The 17,875-nt window shown below is 40.4% G+C and overlaps 2 gene segments (V, D, J or C); both read left to right on the top strand.

Annotated features, from left to right (window-relative positions):
• Nucleotides 1–1,053: 1,053 nt before the first annotated feature.
• On the top strand, nucleotides 1,054–1,909 carry LOC125355932. The segment is given in 2 exon segments: nucleotides 1,054–1,102; nucleotides 1,578–1,909. Coding segments are annotated over 2 exon segments (381 nt in total).
• A 12,519-nt stretch (nucleotides 1,910–14,428) lies between these two features.
• LOC125355933 lies at nucleotides 14,429–14,927 on the top strand. The segment is given in 2 exon segments: nucleotides 14,429–14,483; nucleotides 14,605–14,927. Coding segments are annotated over 2 exon segments (378 nt in total).
• The last annotated feature ends 2,948 nt before the right edge of the window (nucleotides 14,928–17,875 follow it).

Genomic DNA, 17,875 nt, shown 5'->3' on the forward strand with positions numbered 1-17,875 from the left:
GTTCCGTACAGTAATCACTTGATAAAATCTTCACCTTGACTCCTGGAATGTTCATGTTAGATTAAAGAACAATTCCACTGCCATCAAGTTTAAGTGAGACCCATTTAAGTGTATGTTTTTAAATTTACACGTTTCTAGTACACATGCCTTGGCAAAAAAAATGAGATGCTAACAGATAAGAAAAAAATGAGATATCCTGGCACAGTGATGCATGCCTATAATTTCACTACACAGGAGGCAGAAGTAGAAGCATCTCAGTCCAGGGTCAGCTCTGGCATTTTTCAGATATGTCAGCTGATATATCAACAATGAGTTAAAGCAAAATCAGTTGAGAGAGCTGGGACTATTGCCTATTGTCAAGAGAGCTTGTCTTGTATACATGATGCCCTGGGTTCCATTCCCCAGCACCACATATATAGAAAACGGCCAGATGTGGAGCTGTGGCTCAAGTGGTAGAGTGCTAGCCTTGAGCTAAATGAAGCTATGGACAGTGCTCAGGCCCTGAATTCAAGTCCCAGGACTGGCAAAACAAAAACAAAAACAAAACAAAAAACATGCTGAAGAATTCCATGGTTTGTCTGAATTATACATCTGTATAAAACTGTATTAATTGCACATTTCCTACCTCTGATTTCTACATAATATGCAGATTTTATTAAGCAAAATAAAATGGCTAAACCTAAACCTTTAAACAAACACCTAGAAAATAAAAAAGAATAACTTAATATTTATGCAAATGGTTCCTTTTTCGAGAAAAGTGTAAAAAGTACCTGGGAAGGGGTTGAAGAATTAGGAAGCAGGCTGAGAACAGGAGGAACCATGAAGGCACACGCATTAGATCTCTCTTGCTTCTCTTGACCATAGTTAATATCTGCTCACAGGAGAGGCCCCACCCTCCTGGTGTCTCTTTCCACCTCACTGACAGTTTGTCTCCCACCACTGCACCCAGCAGGACATTTGCATATTTCTCCCTAGGGAGGAGCTTCCCTGCAAGTCCAGCATAAAAGCTCAGCTCTCAGCTGCCTGCACTGACCAGGACTGCTCCCTCTCACCATGAGGTGCCCTGCTCAGCTCCTGGGGCTGCTCATGCTCTGGATCCCAGGTGAGAACACACTAGAGAGGAGGGAGGGGAGGGGGAGGGGCAGAGCTCTGGAGCCCACTGCTCCCCACATGTTTTGTGTTGTGCATACTAATGAGATGTGCAGAATTGCTCTCATGGATGGACATATATATATATATAGAGAGATATATATATGTATATATATACATATATATACATATATATATATATCTGTGAGAGTGAGAGGATTGCAGGAGTAACACAGACCTGTGCTCTTCTTAGGATGAAATAAGGGGAACATGTTGGCAAATTTTACAGGTCCTCGTGGTTTACAAGTGCCAATTTGTGTGTGTGTGTGTGTGTGTGTGTGTGTGTGTGTGTGTGTGTGGTGTTTAATGAGCATATGGTGCATAAAGCATCATTAAAATTTATCTTCTGAAATAAATTAAGAAAGATGATCATGAAAATGACTCATAAAGCTTGTGATTAACCGTGTCCATGTCTCTCATTATTTTAGGAATGAATGGAGATGTTGTGCTGACCCAGACTCCACTCTCCCTGCCTGTCACCCTGGGAGAGCCGGCCTCCATCTCCTGCAGGTCTAGTCAGAGCCTCCTGCATAGCAATGGAAACACATATCTGCATTGGTACCTGCAGAAGCCAGGCCAATCTCCACAGCTCCTTATCTATAAGGTTTCCAACCGATTTTCTGGGGTCCCAGACAGGTTCCGTGGCAGTGGGTCAGGCACGGATTTCACACTGACCATCAGCAGGGTGGAGGCTGAGGATGTTGGGGTTTATTACTGCATGCAAGCTACACATTACCCTCTCACAGTGATACAACCCTGAACAAAATCCTCTCTGCTTGAGGTGGCACAGCTGTCAAATGTGGCTGGTTTGGGGAGCAATCTTTCCTAAGTGAGTGTGAGTGCAAAGAGCTGGTTCAGGCAGCTCAATACATTTCAGTTGAGCTCAGGGTACCATGAGTACCTTTGCTAAACTTGAGATATACTGGGACAAAAGCCATGGCTCAGGCAGCAGGAGAATAAATATGGCTCGTTGAGTGGCTCGCTGATACAATAATTCATGATAAACTTGATTAAATCCTCCTTCTGTTCCTATCTGTTCTTATGTCATGTATTAATTGGATTTGAGTACCACTAATTGGGCAATACTTGGTATGATTAAGAAGAGGTGTTTTTCAATAATTCTCTCCTTGGGCTGATGTGGTGGGAAGATACCAGCTCAGTTTTAGCTTCAGCTATACTGAGAATTTGAAGCCACTCTTGGTTACATAATAAAACCCTGGTCTAAAGCAAAACAAAACAATCATGGCCAATGAGTAAATCTTCCATTATGCTGTTCAGGTCTGGTGTTTTGTCATGGGTACTGAGATAAATAACTACCACAACTCTGTGTAGGAAAGTCATGAGGGAGGCATTCGTGCTGTCATGTTTTCATGTAGGAAAGAATTTTTGCTGAAGACCATTCCTGCAAGAACTCATTGTCATGTGATCATAAGAACCAAGAGATGGAGAGAGCTCTTATCAATGCAGAGGCTATGGGGGGAGTAGGGTTCTAGTTTTTGTACACATAAGAAAAATTTGTATGCAGCAATATCTGGAACTGTTGTTCACATGTATGAATGTATAATGTGTCAAATACCAGTGGGTGTGAAAATACAAGAAAGTTGGCAGTTGGCACAAACAGTTTCAAAGTCATGTCACATTTCCTCAGCCAGTGGAATCCTGTGTCTTATGAACAGTTTGATGGAAAGACATTTTTATGGACTTGCTGAGAAGTACACAGCCTGAGCAAAATATTCCAAAAGTAATGAATACTTTTATTAGGTGGTTAAAAATAATTTTTTTCTGTTTCCAGCCTCCTGCTTCCTCTATTTAGCACGTGCCTCCCCCCACCCCCCGTAGACATAATTGGGTCACCTAAACTGCTTTTGCTTTTGGGGAGATGTCAGGGGTTCCTGAGCAAGGAGATGTGAGATCACGATAGCCATTCTCCATTCAACACAACATCATCAGAGAGAATTTTGAAACTGATCACCCTAGAGATGGCCCAGCAGAGCCTATGTGGTTTGTGTCAACGAGACAGAACACACAGACCAGGATGAGCAGAAGACCAAACAGCACCTGCAACACTGAGGGGAAAGCAGAGACAGAGCCCAAAGCTCATGTGACAGGTATCTATTGAGGGTGATCTGTGCAGCCTTGAGGAAAAATATTCCCAGTAAGTGGGGGATTACCACTTTCCTCTCCCCACCCACATCCTTTCTCCTGAATCAGATCACAGCAAATTGCCCATGGGAAATTGGCCTGGTTGGAGAACATGGCTTGTCAACCTCCAAAATCAGCTCACTTCTCTTTGATCACTTGACTTTCTTTGCCTCTGTCCAGGTTAAAAAAAAATTGCCTCTGTCCAAATGTGATGACTATGACAAAAAAAGAGAATAGCAAATGCTCATTAGCTCAACTGGTATGAGTTATTTATATATTCAGGAATTCTAGATCACCCAATGCATATTTCTTCCATTGCTTTCTGGTATTATCAAGATATCACTACATTATATACTTTCCATATTTTGGAAGTGCTCATTTTTGGAGAATGTTTATGAACATCAATGCCTTATCAGCAAATGGAAATTATTTTCATTTTAATGCAGATGATATTTTAGAGGAGGCATTAGCAGCAATGTGTGATTTTAGAAAGAATGAAAATGCTATCTTCTCAGAAAAAAAACTCACATGACAAAGTCATTTGGCAAAAATTAATCTTAGTTCTATATTCTAGGAAGCATCAGTTTCAGAAAAACATATTTCATAATTTCTGATTAAAATGGTATTAAAAAATTTGGTACAAGTTAGCTTCGTTGCTCTTACATATCATGCCATTCACAGTATAAGCCTATTTCAATCATCAGGATACATAATCTGGGGAAACAATCTTTTTTAGTCAGATTGACTGTATCATCGTGAAAATGATTCAGTGGTTTTTATAATTGTATATTGTGCAAAAGCAAAATTATTTATATATATATATATAAAGTAGTTGGTGACATAGTTATTCAGAATGTATATATATATATGTGTGTGTGTGTGTGTGTGTGTATACATTTATAATCACAAGTGTTAGTATACACATTCAAAGGTCTGCTGATTTCACTCAATTACCAGATGTGGTGTGAGAACTCCATACATACATCTTTGAGCTGGATATATGAACCAAACACCAAAAATGTAAAATAATGGAAATAGATTTAGAGCAATAATGGAATATTCAAATACTCTATTTTCACTAACATTGAATATAAGTAGAAGACTAGAAATGAAAAGGATGAAAGCATTTATTCCTTTACAAGTATAGAACAATAATATCTTCAAGATATAATGCACATTACACCACCAACTGCATAATACACATTTTTTCTAATAGAACATTCTTTATGTGATTATAACATACAAAAAGTCTTATTACACTTAAAAAGAGTAGAAGAACTCAATTTATTTTTACTGTGAAAGAATGGAAAGGGGCTGGGGATATGGCCTAGTGGCTAGAGTGCCTGCCTTATATACATGAGGCCCTGGGTTCGATTCCCCAGCACCACATATACAGAAAATGGCCAGAAGTGGCGCTGTGACTCAAGTGGTAGAGTGCTAGCCTTGAGCAAAAAGAAGCCAGGGACAGTGCTCAGGCCCTGAGTCCAAGCCCCAGGACTGGCCAAAAAAAAAAAAAAAAGAATGGAAATTGCAAACCAACGGCAAAAGGAAACCTGAAAATTTTATGAATATCAGGGAAGAAAAGATTAAAGTGTTTTCTTTTTTTTTTTTTTCAAATTTTCATTATCAAACTTATGTACAGAGAGGTTACAGTTTCATACATTAGGCATTGGATACATTTCTTGTACTGTTTGTTACCTAGTCCCTCATACCCTCTCCCTCCTCCCCCTTTCCCTTTCTCCCCATGAGGTGTTCAGTTCACTTACACCAAACAGTTTTGCAACTATTGCTTTTGTAGTTGTTTGACTTTTTTTACTCTGTGTCTCTCAATTTTGGTATTCCCTTTCAATTTCTTAGTTCTAATACCAGTATACACGGTTTCTAATATACTCAGATAAGATTACAGAGATAGTGTAGGTACAACCCCAGGAAGGTGATACAAGAACATCATCAATAATAGAAGCTACAGATACAGATGGGACGTTGAAAGTAGTTACAACTGTGATATAACAATGGTTTCCATAACAAGGAGTTCATTTCACTTAGCATCATCTTATGTGTTCATAAGGTTATAGATATTGGGCTCTTGTGATCCTCTGCTATGACTTGCCTAAACCTGTGCTAATTATTCCCAATATGGGAGACCATAGAGTCCATGTTTCTTTGGGTCTGGCTCACTGCACTTAGTATAATTTTTTCCAAGTCCTTCCATTTCCTTACAAATGGGGCAATGTCGTTCTTTCTGATAGAGGCATAAAATTCCATTGTGTATATGTACCACATTTTCCTGATCCACTCGTCTACAGAGGGCCATCTGGGTTGGTTCCAGATTCTAACTATGACAAATTGCGCTGCAATGAACATAGTTGTGCTGGTGACTTTACTGTGATTTTGTTTGTGGTTTTTTGGATAGATACCCAAAAGTGGGGTTGCTGGGTCATAGGGGAGTTCTATATTTAGCCTTCTGAAAAATCTCCATACTGCTTGCCAGAGTGCTGAACCAGTTTACATTCCCACCAACAATGAAGTAGGGTTCCCTTTTGGCCACATCCCCTCCAACAATTGTTATTGTTAGTTTTCTTGATATACGACATTTTTACCAGGGTGAGATGGAATCTCATTGTTGTTTTGATTTGCATTTCTTTTATGGCCAGTGATGTAGAGCACTTTTTCATATGTCTCTTGGCCATTCTCATTTCCTCATCAGAGAAGTGTCTTTGTAAGTCTTTAGACCACTTGATGAGGGGGCTATTGGTTCTTTGCGGTTTTGTTTTGGAGGAAGGTAATTTTTTTAGTTCTACATATATTTTAGATATGAGGCCTTTGTCCATTAAATGGCAGGTAAAGATCTTTTCCCAGTCTGTGGGCTTTCTGTTTATCTTACGAGCTATGTCCTTTGCCATGCAGAAGCTCTGCAGTTTGATGGAGTCCCATTTGTCCAACCATTCTTTGATTTGTAGCCTTTCTGGGTCATTGTTAAGGAAGTTCCGACCTGCGCCAAGGAGCCCAAGTGTTTCTCCTACTCCTTCCTTTAGTGTTTTCAGGGTGTCTGTTTTGATTTCGAGGTCTTTAATCCATTTGGAATTCATTTTGGTGCAGGGTGATATATAAGGATGTAGTTTTAGTTTGTTGCATGTGTTGAGCCAGTTTTGCCAGCGCCATTTGTTAAAGAGGCTATCTTTCTTCCAAACTATTGTTTTAGCTTTTTAATCAAAGATTAAGTGGGCGTAGTTCTATGGGTTCATTGCTGGGTCTTCAATTCTGTTCCATTGGTCTTTAGGCTTGTATCGGTGCCAATACCAAGTTGTTTTTATTACTATAGCTTTATAATACAGCTTGAAGTTGGGTATTGTAATTCCTCCAGCATTGTTCTTTCTGCTTAGGATTGTTTTTGCTATTCTAGGTCTTTTATTTTTCCATATATATTTCTGGATTGCTTCCTCTATTTCGTTAAAAAAAATAGTGTTGGGATATTAATGGGTATTGCATTGAATTTGTAGATAGCCTTTGGCAATATTGCCATTTTGATTATATTAATCCTCACAATCCAGGAGCATGGGAGGTTTTTCCATTTCCTTAGTTCTGACTTAATTTCGTTTTTCAAGCTTTTAAAGTTCTCATCATAGACGTCTTTCACTTCTTTGGTTAAGGTTATTCCTAGGTGTTTTATGTTTTGGGGGGCTATTGCAAAAGGAGTTGCTTTCCTGATTTCAGCCTTGGTCTTCTGGTCGTTAGCATAGAGAAAGGCCATTGATTTTTGAGGGTTTATTTTATATCCTGCAACTTTGCCAAAGTTTTGGATCAGCTCTAGTAGCTTGGGAGTAGAGTCTATGGGATTCTTTAGGTATAGGATCATGTCATCTGTGAAGAGAGAAAGTTTAACTTCATCTTTTCCTATTTGGATCCCCTTTATATTTTCTTCTTGCCCAATTGCTCTGGCTAGGAATTCTAGTACTATGTTGAAGAGCAGGGGAGAGAGTGTACATCCCTGCCTTGTTCCTGATTGTAAAGGGAATGGCTTTAGTTTTTCATCATTTTGAGTTATGCTTGCTGTTGGTTTGTCATAAACTGCCTTGATTATATTCAGGAATGTTCCCTGGCATCCCAGTTTTTCCAGGGTTTTTAGCATAAATGGGTGCTGGATTTTATCGAACGCTTTTTCCGCATCCAGAGATAAAACCATGTGGTTCTTTACCTTGCTCCGGTTGATGTGGTGGATTACATTAATTGGCTTGCGTATATTAAACCAACTTTGCATCCCTGGGATGAATCCAGTTTGATCGTGGTGTATGATTTTTTTGATGACCTGTTGAATTCGATTGGCCAGAATTTTGTTGAGAATTTTTGCATCTATGTTCATCAGGGAAATGGGTCTATAGTCCTCTTTCCGTGATGAGTCCCTGCCTGGTTTGGGGATGAGGGTTATATTGGCTTCATAGAATGTGTCTGGTAGTGAACGTTCTCTTTCAATTTCATTGAAGAGTTTGAGAAATATTGGTGTGAGTTCTGTTTTGAAGGCCTTGTAGAATTCTGCAGTGAATCCGTCTGGACCTGGGCTTTTCTTGGATGGGAGATCATTCATTGCCGCATCTATTTCAACACTGGGTATTGGTCTGTTTAGACGTTTTAAATCTTCATGGTTAAGTATGGGGATATGAATTTTTTCTAGGAAATCGTCCATTTCTTCCAAGTTCTCGAATTTGTTGGCATAAAGGTTTGCAAAATAGTCCCTTATTATGGTCTGAATATTGGTTATTTCTGTGATGATATTACCTGTTTCATCTCTTATCTTGTTTATTTGAGTGTGCTGCCTTCGTTTTTTGGTCAGGTTTCCCAGGGGTCTATCTATCTTGTTGAGTTTTCAAAGAATCTACTCATTGTTTTGTTGATTCTTTTGATGGTTTTTTTTTTTGTCTCTAATTGATTTCATTCTGATTTGATTTTAATTATTTGTTTCCATCTATTGACTTTGGGTTTGGCTGGTTGTTCTCTTTCAAGGAAATTAAGGTGTTTCCTTAAATTATTGAGTTGCTGTTTCTCCCGTTTGTTGGTGTATGCACTCAGAGATATAAATTTTCCTCTGAGTACTGCCTTTGCTGTGTCCCAAAGGAGCTGGTACTTTGTGTCCTCAACTTGGTTGAATTCCATAAACATTTGAATTTGTTTTAATTTCTTCAATGACCCACTAATGGTTCAGCAGTGTGTTCTTTATTCTCCATGAATTGTAGGATTTTCTGTGGTTGCTGTTTGAGTTGTGCTCTAATTTTATTCCATTGTGTTCTGAGAGAATGTAGGGAATGGTTTTGATACTTCTGAATTTGTACAGATTTTCTTTGTGCCATAAGATGTGATCTATTTTGGAGAATGTTCCATGTGCTGCTGAGAAGAATGTGTATTCTGTTGTTGCTGGGTGGAATATTCTGTAGATGTGGGTTAAGTCTAGTTGGTCTATACAATTATTTAGTTCTGTGGTATTTTTGTTCAGTTTTTGGCGTGTTGATCTGTCCAGAGGTGATAGTGGAGTGTTGAAGTCCCCAACTATCAATGTGTTTGGATCTATGAGTGTTTTTAGAGTCAGTTGTGTTTGTTTGATGAAGTTGGGTGCTCCTGCATTTGTGGTGTAGATATTTAGAATGGTTATATATTCCTGTAGGAGAGATCCCTTTACTAGTATGTAGTAACCTTCTTTGTCTCTTCTTACCTTTTTTAATTTGTAGTCAATTTTGTCTGATACTAGGATTGCAACTCCAGCCTGCTTATGGGGGCCATTTGCTTGATAGATTTGATTTCAGCCTTTCACTTTTAGAAGATGTTTACTTTTGCTGGATAGATGTGTCTCTTGGAGGCAGCAGAAAGATGGATCTTGATTTTTGATCCAACTTATGAGCTTATGTCGTTTGATTGGAGAATTAACTCCATTAATGTTGAGAGTTAGGATTGAGAGATGATCGTTTGTTCCTTTCATATCACTATCTTGTTAAAAGCTGTGTCTTCCCATTTCTTGATCTGATGTTAACTATTTAGGGTTCTTCAGCTCCTGAGATTTGATCCTCTGCTTCAGTTGGTCGGGACTGTAGGCTAGCTACTTGATTTCAAATCTCTTTTCCTTCTCACTGGTCTTTCCTGATGATTTCCTTGTCATCTCTTAGGTCTTGCATGGACTTCTTTACTTCATTAATTTGGTTTTGAGTGCTGTGTCTCAAATCTTTTACCTGGGTAGCTATCTTTTCATTTGACTCTTGAATTTCATTTATCTTTCTATTTGTTGAGGCCATGAAATCATCTATTACTTTATGGATGGATTGCTGTATTGATTCAAACTTTTCATTTAACATGTTTACCAGTAGACTTTGTAGAGCATTTTGAGGGTTCTCTTCTATGTCTTTGATTAACTGCTCTGTTTCCTGCTTGTTTTTAGTGGGAGAAAAGACTCCATTGTTTGCCATCTTTCTTGTGTTTCTTCTGCCCATTTGGATTGGGAATGCCAATCTACAAGCACCTGTGAGCACCGTTTAAGACCCAAAGCATCCCTTACCAAGCACTGTTGTGTAAATCTTATAAGTTCACAATTATATTCAGATACCTTGTATACCTGTCTATAAAATTAGATTTGGTGTTTCTAAAGAATATAATTTCAATATAACAACCGATCCTGGGCCCTGTATTCAGTAGTTATTTACTGTTACAACCCTATAAGCAATTCTTGTTCTTATATTAAGTTCTTTTAGGACTGGCTTTCTCTATGAACCCCTTTGATTCACTAAGATTAAACAGGAATACCCTCTACCCAATAACCAGGAGTCAATGGAACCTGGAGGTCCAGGCAGTAAGTCAGGAGGGTAAGTTAGAGGTGGTAAAGAGAATAGAGTAAAATGTATTCGGGGGGTGATTTTGGGTTAGTTTCAAGACGTGGAAATGTGGAGAAGAGTAGAATCAGCAGAGAGAACAAGGTTAAAATGATAGACAATGGAGAGTTACCAGAAAAGAATGGAGGTGTTATTCATAGGAAAGTAATTTTTAAAGAAAGAGAACACAAAGAGAGAAATAAAGTAAAAATACTGGAAGACAGATGAACAAAACAGAGAAAAATTATTTTAAAAAAATAAAAATAAAAAAACAAAAACAAACAAAAAAACTTGATAAAACAAACAGGTAAAAATGGAAAACAAAAAAACCAATGACGTTTCCGAAGTGAAAAAATTAAAAAAGAATTTTTTTTAAAGTTTAAAAAATGATTGAAAATAAAAAAAAAAATGGAGTCCTCCTTGTTTGGGTGGTCTTTCCCCAGTCTCTGGTTTCCTTGTGATGGTCTGCCGTCTATTTTCCTGATTGGCTGGTTTGACTTGCTTTCAGTTTGCAGGGGGTGGATCTGTTCTGACCCTTCTTTCCTGTTGGTGCAATCCTGGGTCTCTGTGGTTCGCACAGCTTGCAGGTCGGCCTTGGGCATCCTCTGTAGATGGGTACGTGAGCAGTCTCGGGAACTGTGGCTCCTCTGTCTGCTGTGGGGCCGCTGCCTTTAACACCTGGCTTTGAATAGGCTGTGGACTCAGCAGGGCGGGGTGCCTCTGGCCTGGTTTACCTGGCTGAGAGTTGCTTGCCTGGGGGAGGCTCCTATCTCCTGGGCGGGTCGGCCTCCTTGGCGGAGCTGGCGATGTAATCCAGCTCCGTTTCGGGCTGGGAATTGGGCTTCCTCTGTGACGGGACTGTTTATCTGTCTCAGGAACTGTTTGTTCCCCCATCTGGTGTTTTCGTGCCGCCAGTAGCTGCTCGCCACTTTCGCTTTAAATTTAGAAATTCCTGTGGGCAAGGTGGGGCACCTCTCACTAAGCCGCGGCCCAGGACGCGCCTCCCGCATGGGCAGGGGTTGTTCTCCTGGGCGTAACTGGCTCTCACTGGTCGTTCCCTCTTGCCCTTTTCAAAGATCTCTCCTTTGTCCTCGCTTTCTCCTGGCCCACTATCGTTCCAATCTGGTCTGACCCTATGCCAGTGTCAAAAATGGCGCTTTGCTCTGGTGGTGGTGGAAGTGCTACCTTCCAGAAGCTGCTCGGTGGGCGCGAGTGAGAATATATTTCGTGGGGTACTCATGCTTTCTCTGCGATTTCAGGGCGTCCATGCTCAATCACCATCTGGAGGATTTCTCCCTGGTCTATGCTGTGTGCTTTAGCCGCGTGGAGTGTGGGTCGCTGTGCCGGGTGCTGTGCTGGCACCAGCACTGGTACAGTGGCTGGACGCCGCCCGGTGCTCAAATCTGTGTTTTTAGACGAGCAAAGTCGATTTTTCCTTCCTGGCCAGAATCCCTGTACTGTTAGAACTTACTCTGGCTGTCTTTCTAGGGGTAAAAGTTTCTGTGGGGTGAGAAAACTGCGATGTCGGAGGGAGCTCAGTGAGGGCTCTGCTGCTGCTCTGCCTTCTTCCCAGAAGTCCGATTAAATTGTTTTCTTAAAGTTGATCTAAGAAGAAATCCAAAGGCATACTTGAAAAATATCATGACAAAAATATAAAAGCAAACTAGAATACTAAACTTATGACATTCAGAATACATTGGCATAAGAGCAAATATATACTACCAATGAACGCCTAATTAATAAAGAGCAGAGTTCTTTAATTACATTTCTATATGGAAAACTGGTTTCAAAAAATCGCCTTTGTAAAAACTTATATTTCGTTCATCCTCAAGAATCATGAACACTCACAGGATCAACAGAAATGATAAAGTTATCTGGGCACAGGTGTTTCACACCCGTTCATAGTACACTGGAGGCTAAGATCTCATGATTGCAGTTGAAAGCCTCCCCAAAGCCCAGGCAAAAAAACAATCTGAGAATTTTGTTGTTGTTGTTGGTTCTGGGATTTGAACTCAGGGCCTTTGGGCTGTCTCAGCTTTTTTGCTCAAGGCTAGCACTCTACTACTTGAGCCAAAGGTCTACCTCAGTCTTATTTAATTTTCTGGTGGTTAATTTGAAATAAGAATTTGATGGACTTTACTGCCCAGGCTGACTTTGAACTATGATTCTCAGATCTCAGCCTCCTGAGTACCTATGATTACTAGTATATATGAGCCACCAGGACCCAGCTAAGACAGATACCTGCTAACCATCAAAAGGCCAGTAGGGAACCTAGCTCATGTATAGAGTGCTAACCTTGAGTGGAAAAAGTTAAAGGATATCCCAGTTCTGACACAAAAATAAAATAAACTAAGTGACAAAGTTAGAAAAACTACTAAAAGTGGTTTAAATGGAAAATAAGACAAACTGAGCAACTTATAGACAAAGTTTCCAACTTAAAGCCCAAGACCCCTCACAATTTATTGGCAGTGGGTTAGACAATGATGTCTCTCTGAGCAGCAGTGGCAGCTTGGAGGTACAGGTATGGGAGGATAGGGAGAGGAGAGAGAATAAGAGACATGGAAAGGGAGTGAGGAACTGAGGTGAATTTTCGTAAAGATGGACTGCATTTGTGTTTGGGGAGGGGAACCAATAGATGGAGAGAGAGAAAGGAGAGGGTGATGAGGTGACTGTAACAGAAGTACAGTGTATGACTGTATAAAATCAGTATAAAAATCATCAAAAGGGAACAATAGAAGAGTAAAGTACAGTAGTAAACTTGATCAAACAAAGTGTATATATGTATGAATGTCTCATAAGGAAACCTCTTTGCACAAGTAATATATGCTCAAGGAAATGTAGAGTAGGGAGAAGACAAAGAGATAGAGGAGGAGGACAGCAGGAGGAGGAGGAGGAGGGAGAGGAGAAGGCAGAGGAGAAGGAGGTGATTAGTGAAATCTAATTCCTGAGATCCTACAAGATATAATTTCACAGTATGACCATTAGATGGCACTCTACACACACAGAGCTTTCTCTATGAGAAACACCAGGGAATTGAAAGAAATATGTCTGTTGTCACTAGCAACACCCCCTTGAACCCTGAACAGTGCAACAGTCCAAAACACAATCTCCTCATTTATGACTTGCTCTTAGCAGGATGAGTTTGGGGGCAAAAGTCCTCTGCCTTTACTGGTTCTGAGACATGAGCCTGGCATTGCCTCTATGTCTTCTCTATGCCACCAAAGCTATCTCTAAAGGAAGAGATATTTGGAGAAATGTCCTGCAAGAGGGAGGTAAACGTTAAGAAGGAGTGGAGAGGGAGAATCCAGTCACAAAATCCAATGCATATCCTACAAAATGAAGAAGATTGAGAAAAGGTGGTTTGGAAGGGATGGGACAGAATGATTCAGGGGTGGTATTGAACAAGATGCACTGTACCCTTGACCTGCCTTGTAACAGGGCAACACTTTATATAGCTACTTACAGATAAGTTTTAAAGGTGAAGTCATACAGGGAGGAACAAATTCCATAGCACCAATGTTGTTGGAAGAAAAGATACCTAGATGTGCTGACTCTTTACCTGCTCCCAGGCATCGAGCCTTGTGAGGACATGGCAAGAAAGGCATCCATCAGGACATCCAGCTCTTGGACTTCCCCAGCCTCCAGAACTTTGAGAGGACATATTCCCATGGATCAGTTTCCCCTGCTCCAGGTATTTTTTCATTCCCTATGGCAATAGAAACAAGGTTAGGACTCCATGTCCAGAAGTTAACACCCAAAGGTTGATCCTGTTCAAGAGAACTTGTTTGGTGTATTAGTTTGTTTGGTCTGCCATATATATTCTTATCATGTCCTCACAATGTGATGCAAGTTGATTATGGGTTTTCTTTTCCTTCTTTTGGTGTTCTTTTTGTCCTAAATGGGAAACAACCTTTCCTTCCTATATTTCCTCCTTACTCCTATGGTCATTCACATAGAACTTTCATTAAGGAATAGAAAAATATTATTTTCTGAGCTATGAGGAGAGTAATAGATTCCTGTACAAATGACACAGAGACCAATTCCACCTTGTGAACTTCAGGGAAAAACAGGTTCTGTGTAGTCACATACCTGTAAGCTGATCTGACCTAGGACACATGGGGACTAGGAGCCTGTGCTGAGTGACATACAGGAAGGAGTGATCCCTGAAGATGAGCCCAGCTGTACAAAAGCCTTATTGATTTGCATGTGCACAAAGCACACTCCCTTTCTGAAGTTATCCCAATAGACTGCTCACACCCTGTGCAGCAGTCAGTTCCCAGTCAGCACTCAGCATGGACAGGAGGACCCCTGCTCAGCTCCTGGGGCTCCTGCTGCTCTGCCTCCCAGGTAAGGACAACACTAGAAATGTTCTCAGTTCAATGTCATCAGAACTGCCTGGATTTTCATGGAAATCCTTTTCTAACATGATTAACACTGTGGATTCTTGTTTCCATGTGTCCAATCTTAGGTGCCAGATGTGACATCCAGATGACCCAGTCTCCAGCCTCCCTGTCTGCATCTCCAGGAGACATAGTCACCTTCACTTGCCAGGCCAGTCAGGGCATTAGCGATACATTAAACTGGTACCAGCAGAAACAAGGGAAAGCTCCTACACTCTTGATCCATCATGCATCCAAGTTGGCCTCTGGGTTCCCATCAATGTTCAGTGGCAGTGAATCTGGGAGAGAGTTCACTCTCACCATCAGCAGCCTGCAGCCAGAAGATGTTGCAACTTATTACTGTCAACAGCATAGGAGTTTCCCTATCAGAGTGATACAAGTCATAACATAAACCTCCCAGGGATGAGGAAGTGAAAGGATCCTGACTCTAAGCAGATTTTTCTGTTGTTGTTTTTTTTTTTCAGCTACTGGGAGTATTTTGTTCATATGGAGCCATGCACTGTTGGCAGCCATGCATCAGTAATATTCTCAGAGTCCCCAGGCTCAACCTTGTCATTGCTGAAAGGAAAGCTAGGGTCACTTTTCCTTGCTGAACTGGGCAGGGACATCCAGGGCAAAGACAGAGATGGGACAAATGAGGTCTTTAAATCTATGTGCAACTCTTGCACAGATCCCACTGGTTTCTACACATAGATCTGCATTGGCTTGAGAAGGGATCCAGACTCTTCCTGGAGAAGCAGACAGCAAAGCTACAGTCTAGTCAGGATGGTAAATTCCCTGGCTGATAAAGAGTAAAATACAAAAATGCAGTTTATACTGCATAGTGGAGAGATGCATTGTATATCAGTGGATTTTGTTGGTGCAGTCAGAACGGTAATCGAGTAAGTCCTTCTTACAGCTGAGCTATGGGAAATACCAAATGGCTTTAAATGGAACAGTATATGAGAAATCCCAAATTAAGAAATAAGCCATCCCTAGAGTTCTGAACATGAGAAGTGTAAATGTAAACGAGTCAATAGAAATCATGGCATTATCATTTCTATGGTATTACTTTATATTTTGCATTATACTGCATTTGCAGCATATTTCTTTTCTATTTACTATAATGACCATGATTAAGACTATCACAAAATTATGTTATCTAAAAATTACTTTTCTATTAACAGGTATCAAACTATTTTAAGCTCACAAAAATTATAAAGGGAACATAAAACTTTTTAATTTTTTTCTTTCCCAATCAGCATTATTAGGACTAAGTTAAGATTCCTATGATAGTGTTATTTGTGATCTCTAAGGAGATATGACCATGAAGGATCTCACTCTAACTCTGGGACACATGACTTCATTTAGTGCTTTTTTCCATTATGCATTGCAATAATATTCGTTTAGGTAGCATTTGTGATGGAATGGTCTCAAAGGACATTGTCTCCAGAGAAATCTATGCTGCCTTGGCCTCAGCAGGGACCCAATGGGACCTAAGGCTGAGTTACTGAGAAGAGCCAGTCCTGCAGCTGTGCCTGTCCCTACCCAGCCCCTGTTGATTTGCATGTGCACAGAAGAGCACAGCCTACTGCACTGAGCGCTTGTTCATAGGCTGCTCACTCCCTGAGCAGGGGTCAGTCTCAGTCAGTGCACAGCATGGACATGAGGGTCCCTGCTCAGCTCCTGGGGCTCCTGCTGCTCTGGATCCTAGGTAAGGAAGGAAAGCACTGAGCATATATACTCAGCTCCTTGGATTTCATCACTACTGCCTGGTACTTATGAGTCATCTTGCAACATGCTTAATTGTGGGATTATTTGTTATGTTTCCCATTCCAGATGACAGAGGTGACATCCAGAAGACCCAGTCTCCATCTTCCCTCTCTACATCTCTAGGACAGAGGGTACCCATCACTTGCAGAACCAGTGAGGACATTAAGCATTGGTTAGCATGGTATAAACAGAAACCAGCAACTGATCTATGGTGCAACCAGTTTGGTATCAGGTGTCCCATCGAGGTTCAGTGGCAGCAGATATGGGACAGAGTTCACTCTCACCATCAGCAGCCTGCAGCCTGACGATGTTGCCACTTATTACTGTCAACAAGCTTATAGTACCCCGCCCACAGTGATACAAGTCATAACAAAAAACTCACATGAAAAAAGAAGTGAAAGGCTGGGCTGCCCCAGCTGCTCCTCCTGCTGCCCCACTAGCTGAGAGTGTTTCTCAGATGCAGCCAGACTCTCAAGGCCACAGGGAGGTTTAGGTTAAAGGCTTCAGAGACCATCATTTTCTGTTGTCTCTGTTTCCACCTGTGCAGTCATAGCAGAGCAGAAGTGGCAGTGCCTCTTTAAAGCCTGTGAAAGTCTGAGTTACAGAATAGTTGGGATTCCTTATAAACTAGAGACACTAACTAATAAAAGCATGGACTTTGTCCTAAATACAGCAATTAATGTCTGTTTCTTTTTCATTCAGGAATTTTGTCTAGGATCAGCCTTTGCCATTTTATATGCAAAAATCAATTGCTATGTTAAAGGAAAATGCACTTTATATTCTTATCACATTCCAAAGAGATGCAGTGAGATAAATATGACCAAAGCAAAAATGATACAGTGTAGATTATATATAAAACTCAATCACAATCCAAAAACCCCAATAGAGATCTCAATCACTAATTTATTAGGCAAACAATATAACCTAAAACTCAACATTTAAAAAAACCATAGAGTATAGATCCGCTGGTTTCCTTCATTTGTGGGATCTAGAATGGCCTAGAAGTCTTTAAGTAACCCTAATGGGTGGTATCCAAGCATTTATAAATGAATAAGCATTCTATGGAGAGCACAAACAGTATAATTCTTCAAAAAGACTTAAGTTAGAGCTGAACACAAGAAATACTACAAAATGGGTACTTGCAAGATGAGAGGTGAAGGCCAAAGAGAGTGGGATATAAGGTGGAAGAGAGAAGTGGGGAATGCAGGCAAAAATCAATTGTATATACCAGGGAATTGAGAAATATAAGGGAAGGGGTGGGTCGAAGGGGGTGAAGATATTGAAGGGATGACACAGATAAAGAAGCACAGTATACGTAAAGTGCTTTGTTCAATGGCAAAAATTCAATGCATTAATTTTAAAAAAAGAAAAGTGAGGGAAGGGCTGTAGTGGGAGGGGTGGATGAGAATGTAAAGGACTGACATTTATCAAGAGGCACTGTATGTATAAGTTGCTCGGTTGAATGGCAACTCTTCTATACAAGCACATAAAGAAAATAAATATATTAAAAACATTAAACATTCCAAAATATCCTAAATTTGAAGGCCTAATTCTGTATAATATTGACTTTGATTTTCATGCTCTTTT

Source organism: Perognathus longimembris, chromosome 8 (genome assembly GCF_023159225.1).
Source record: "Perognathus longimembris pacificus isolate PPM17 chromosome 8, ASM2315922v1, whole genome shotgun sequence".
Classification (NCBI taxonomy): Eukaryota; Metazoa; Chordata; class Mammalia; order Rodentia; family Heteromyidae; genus Perognathus; species Perognathus longimembris.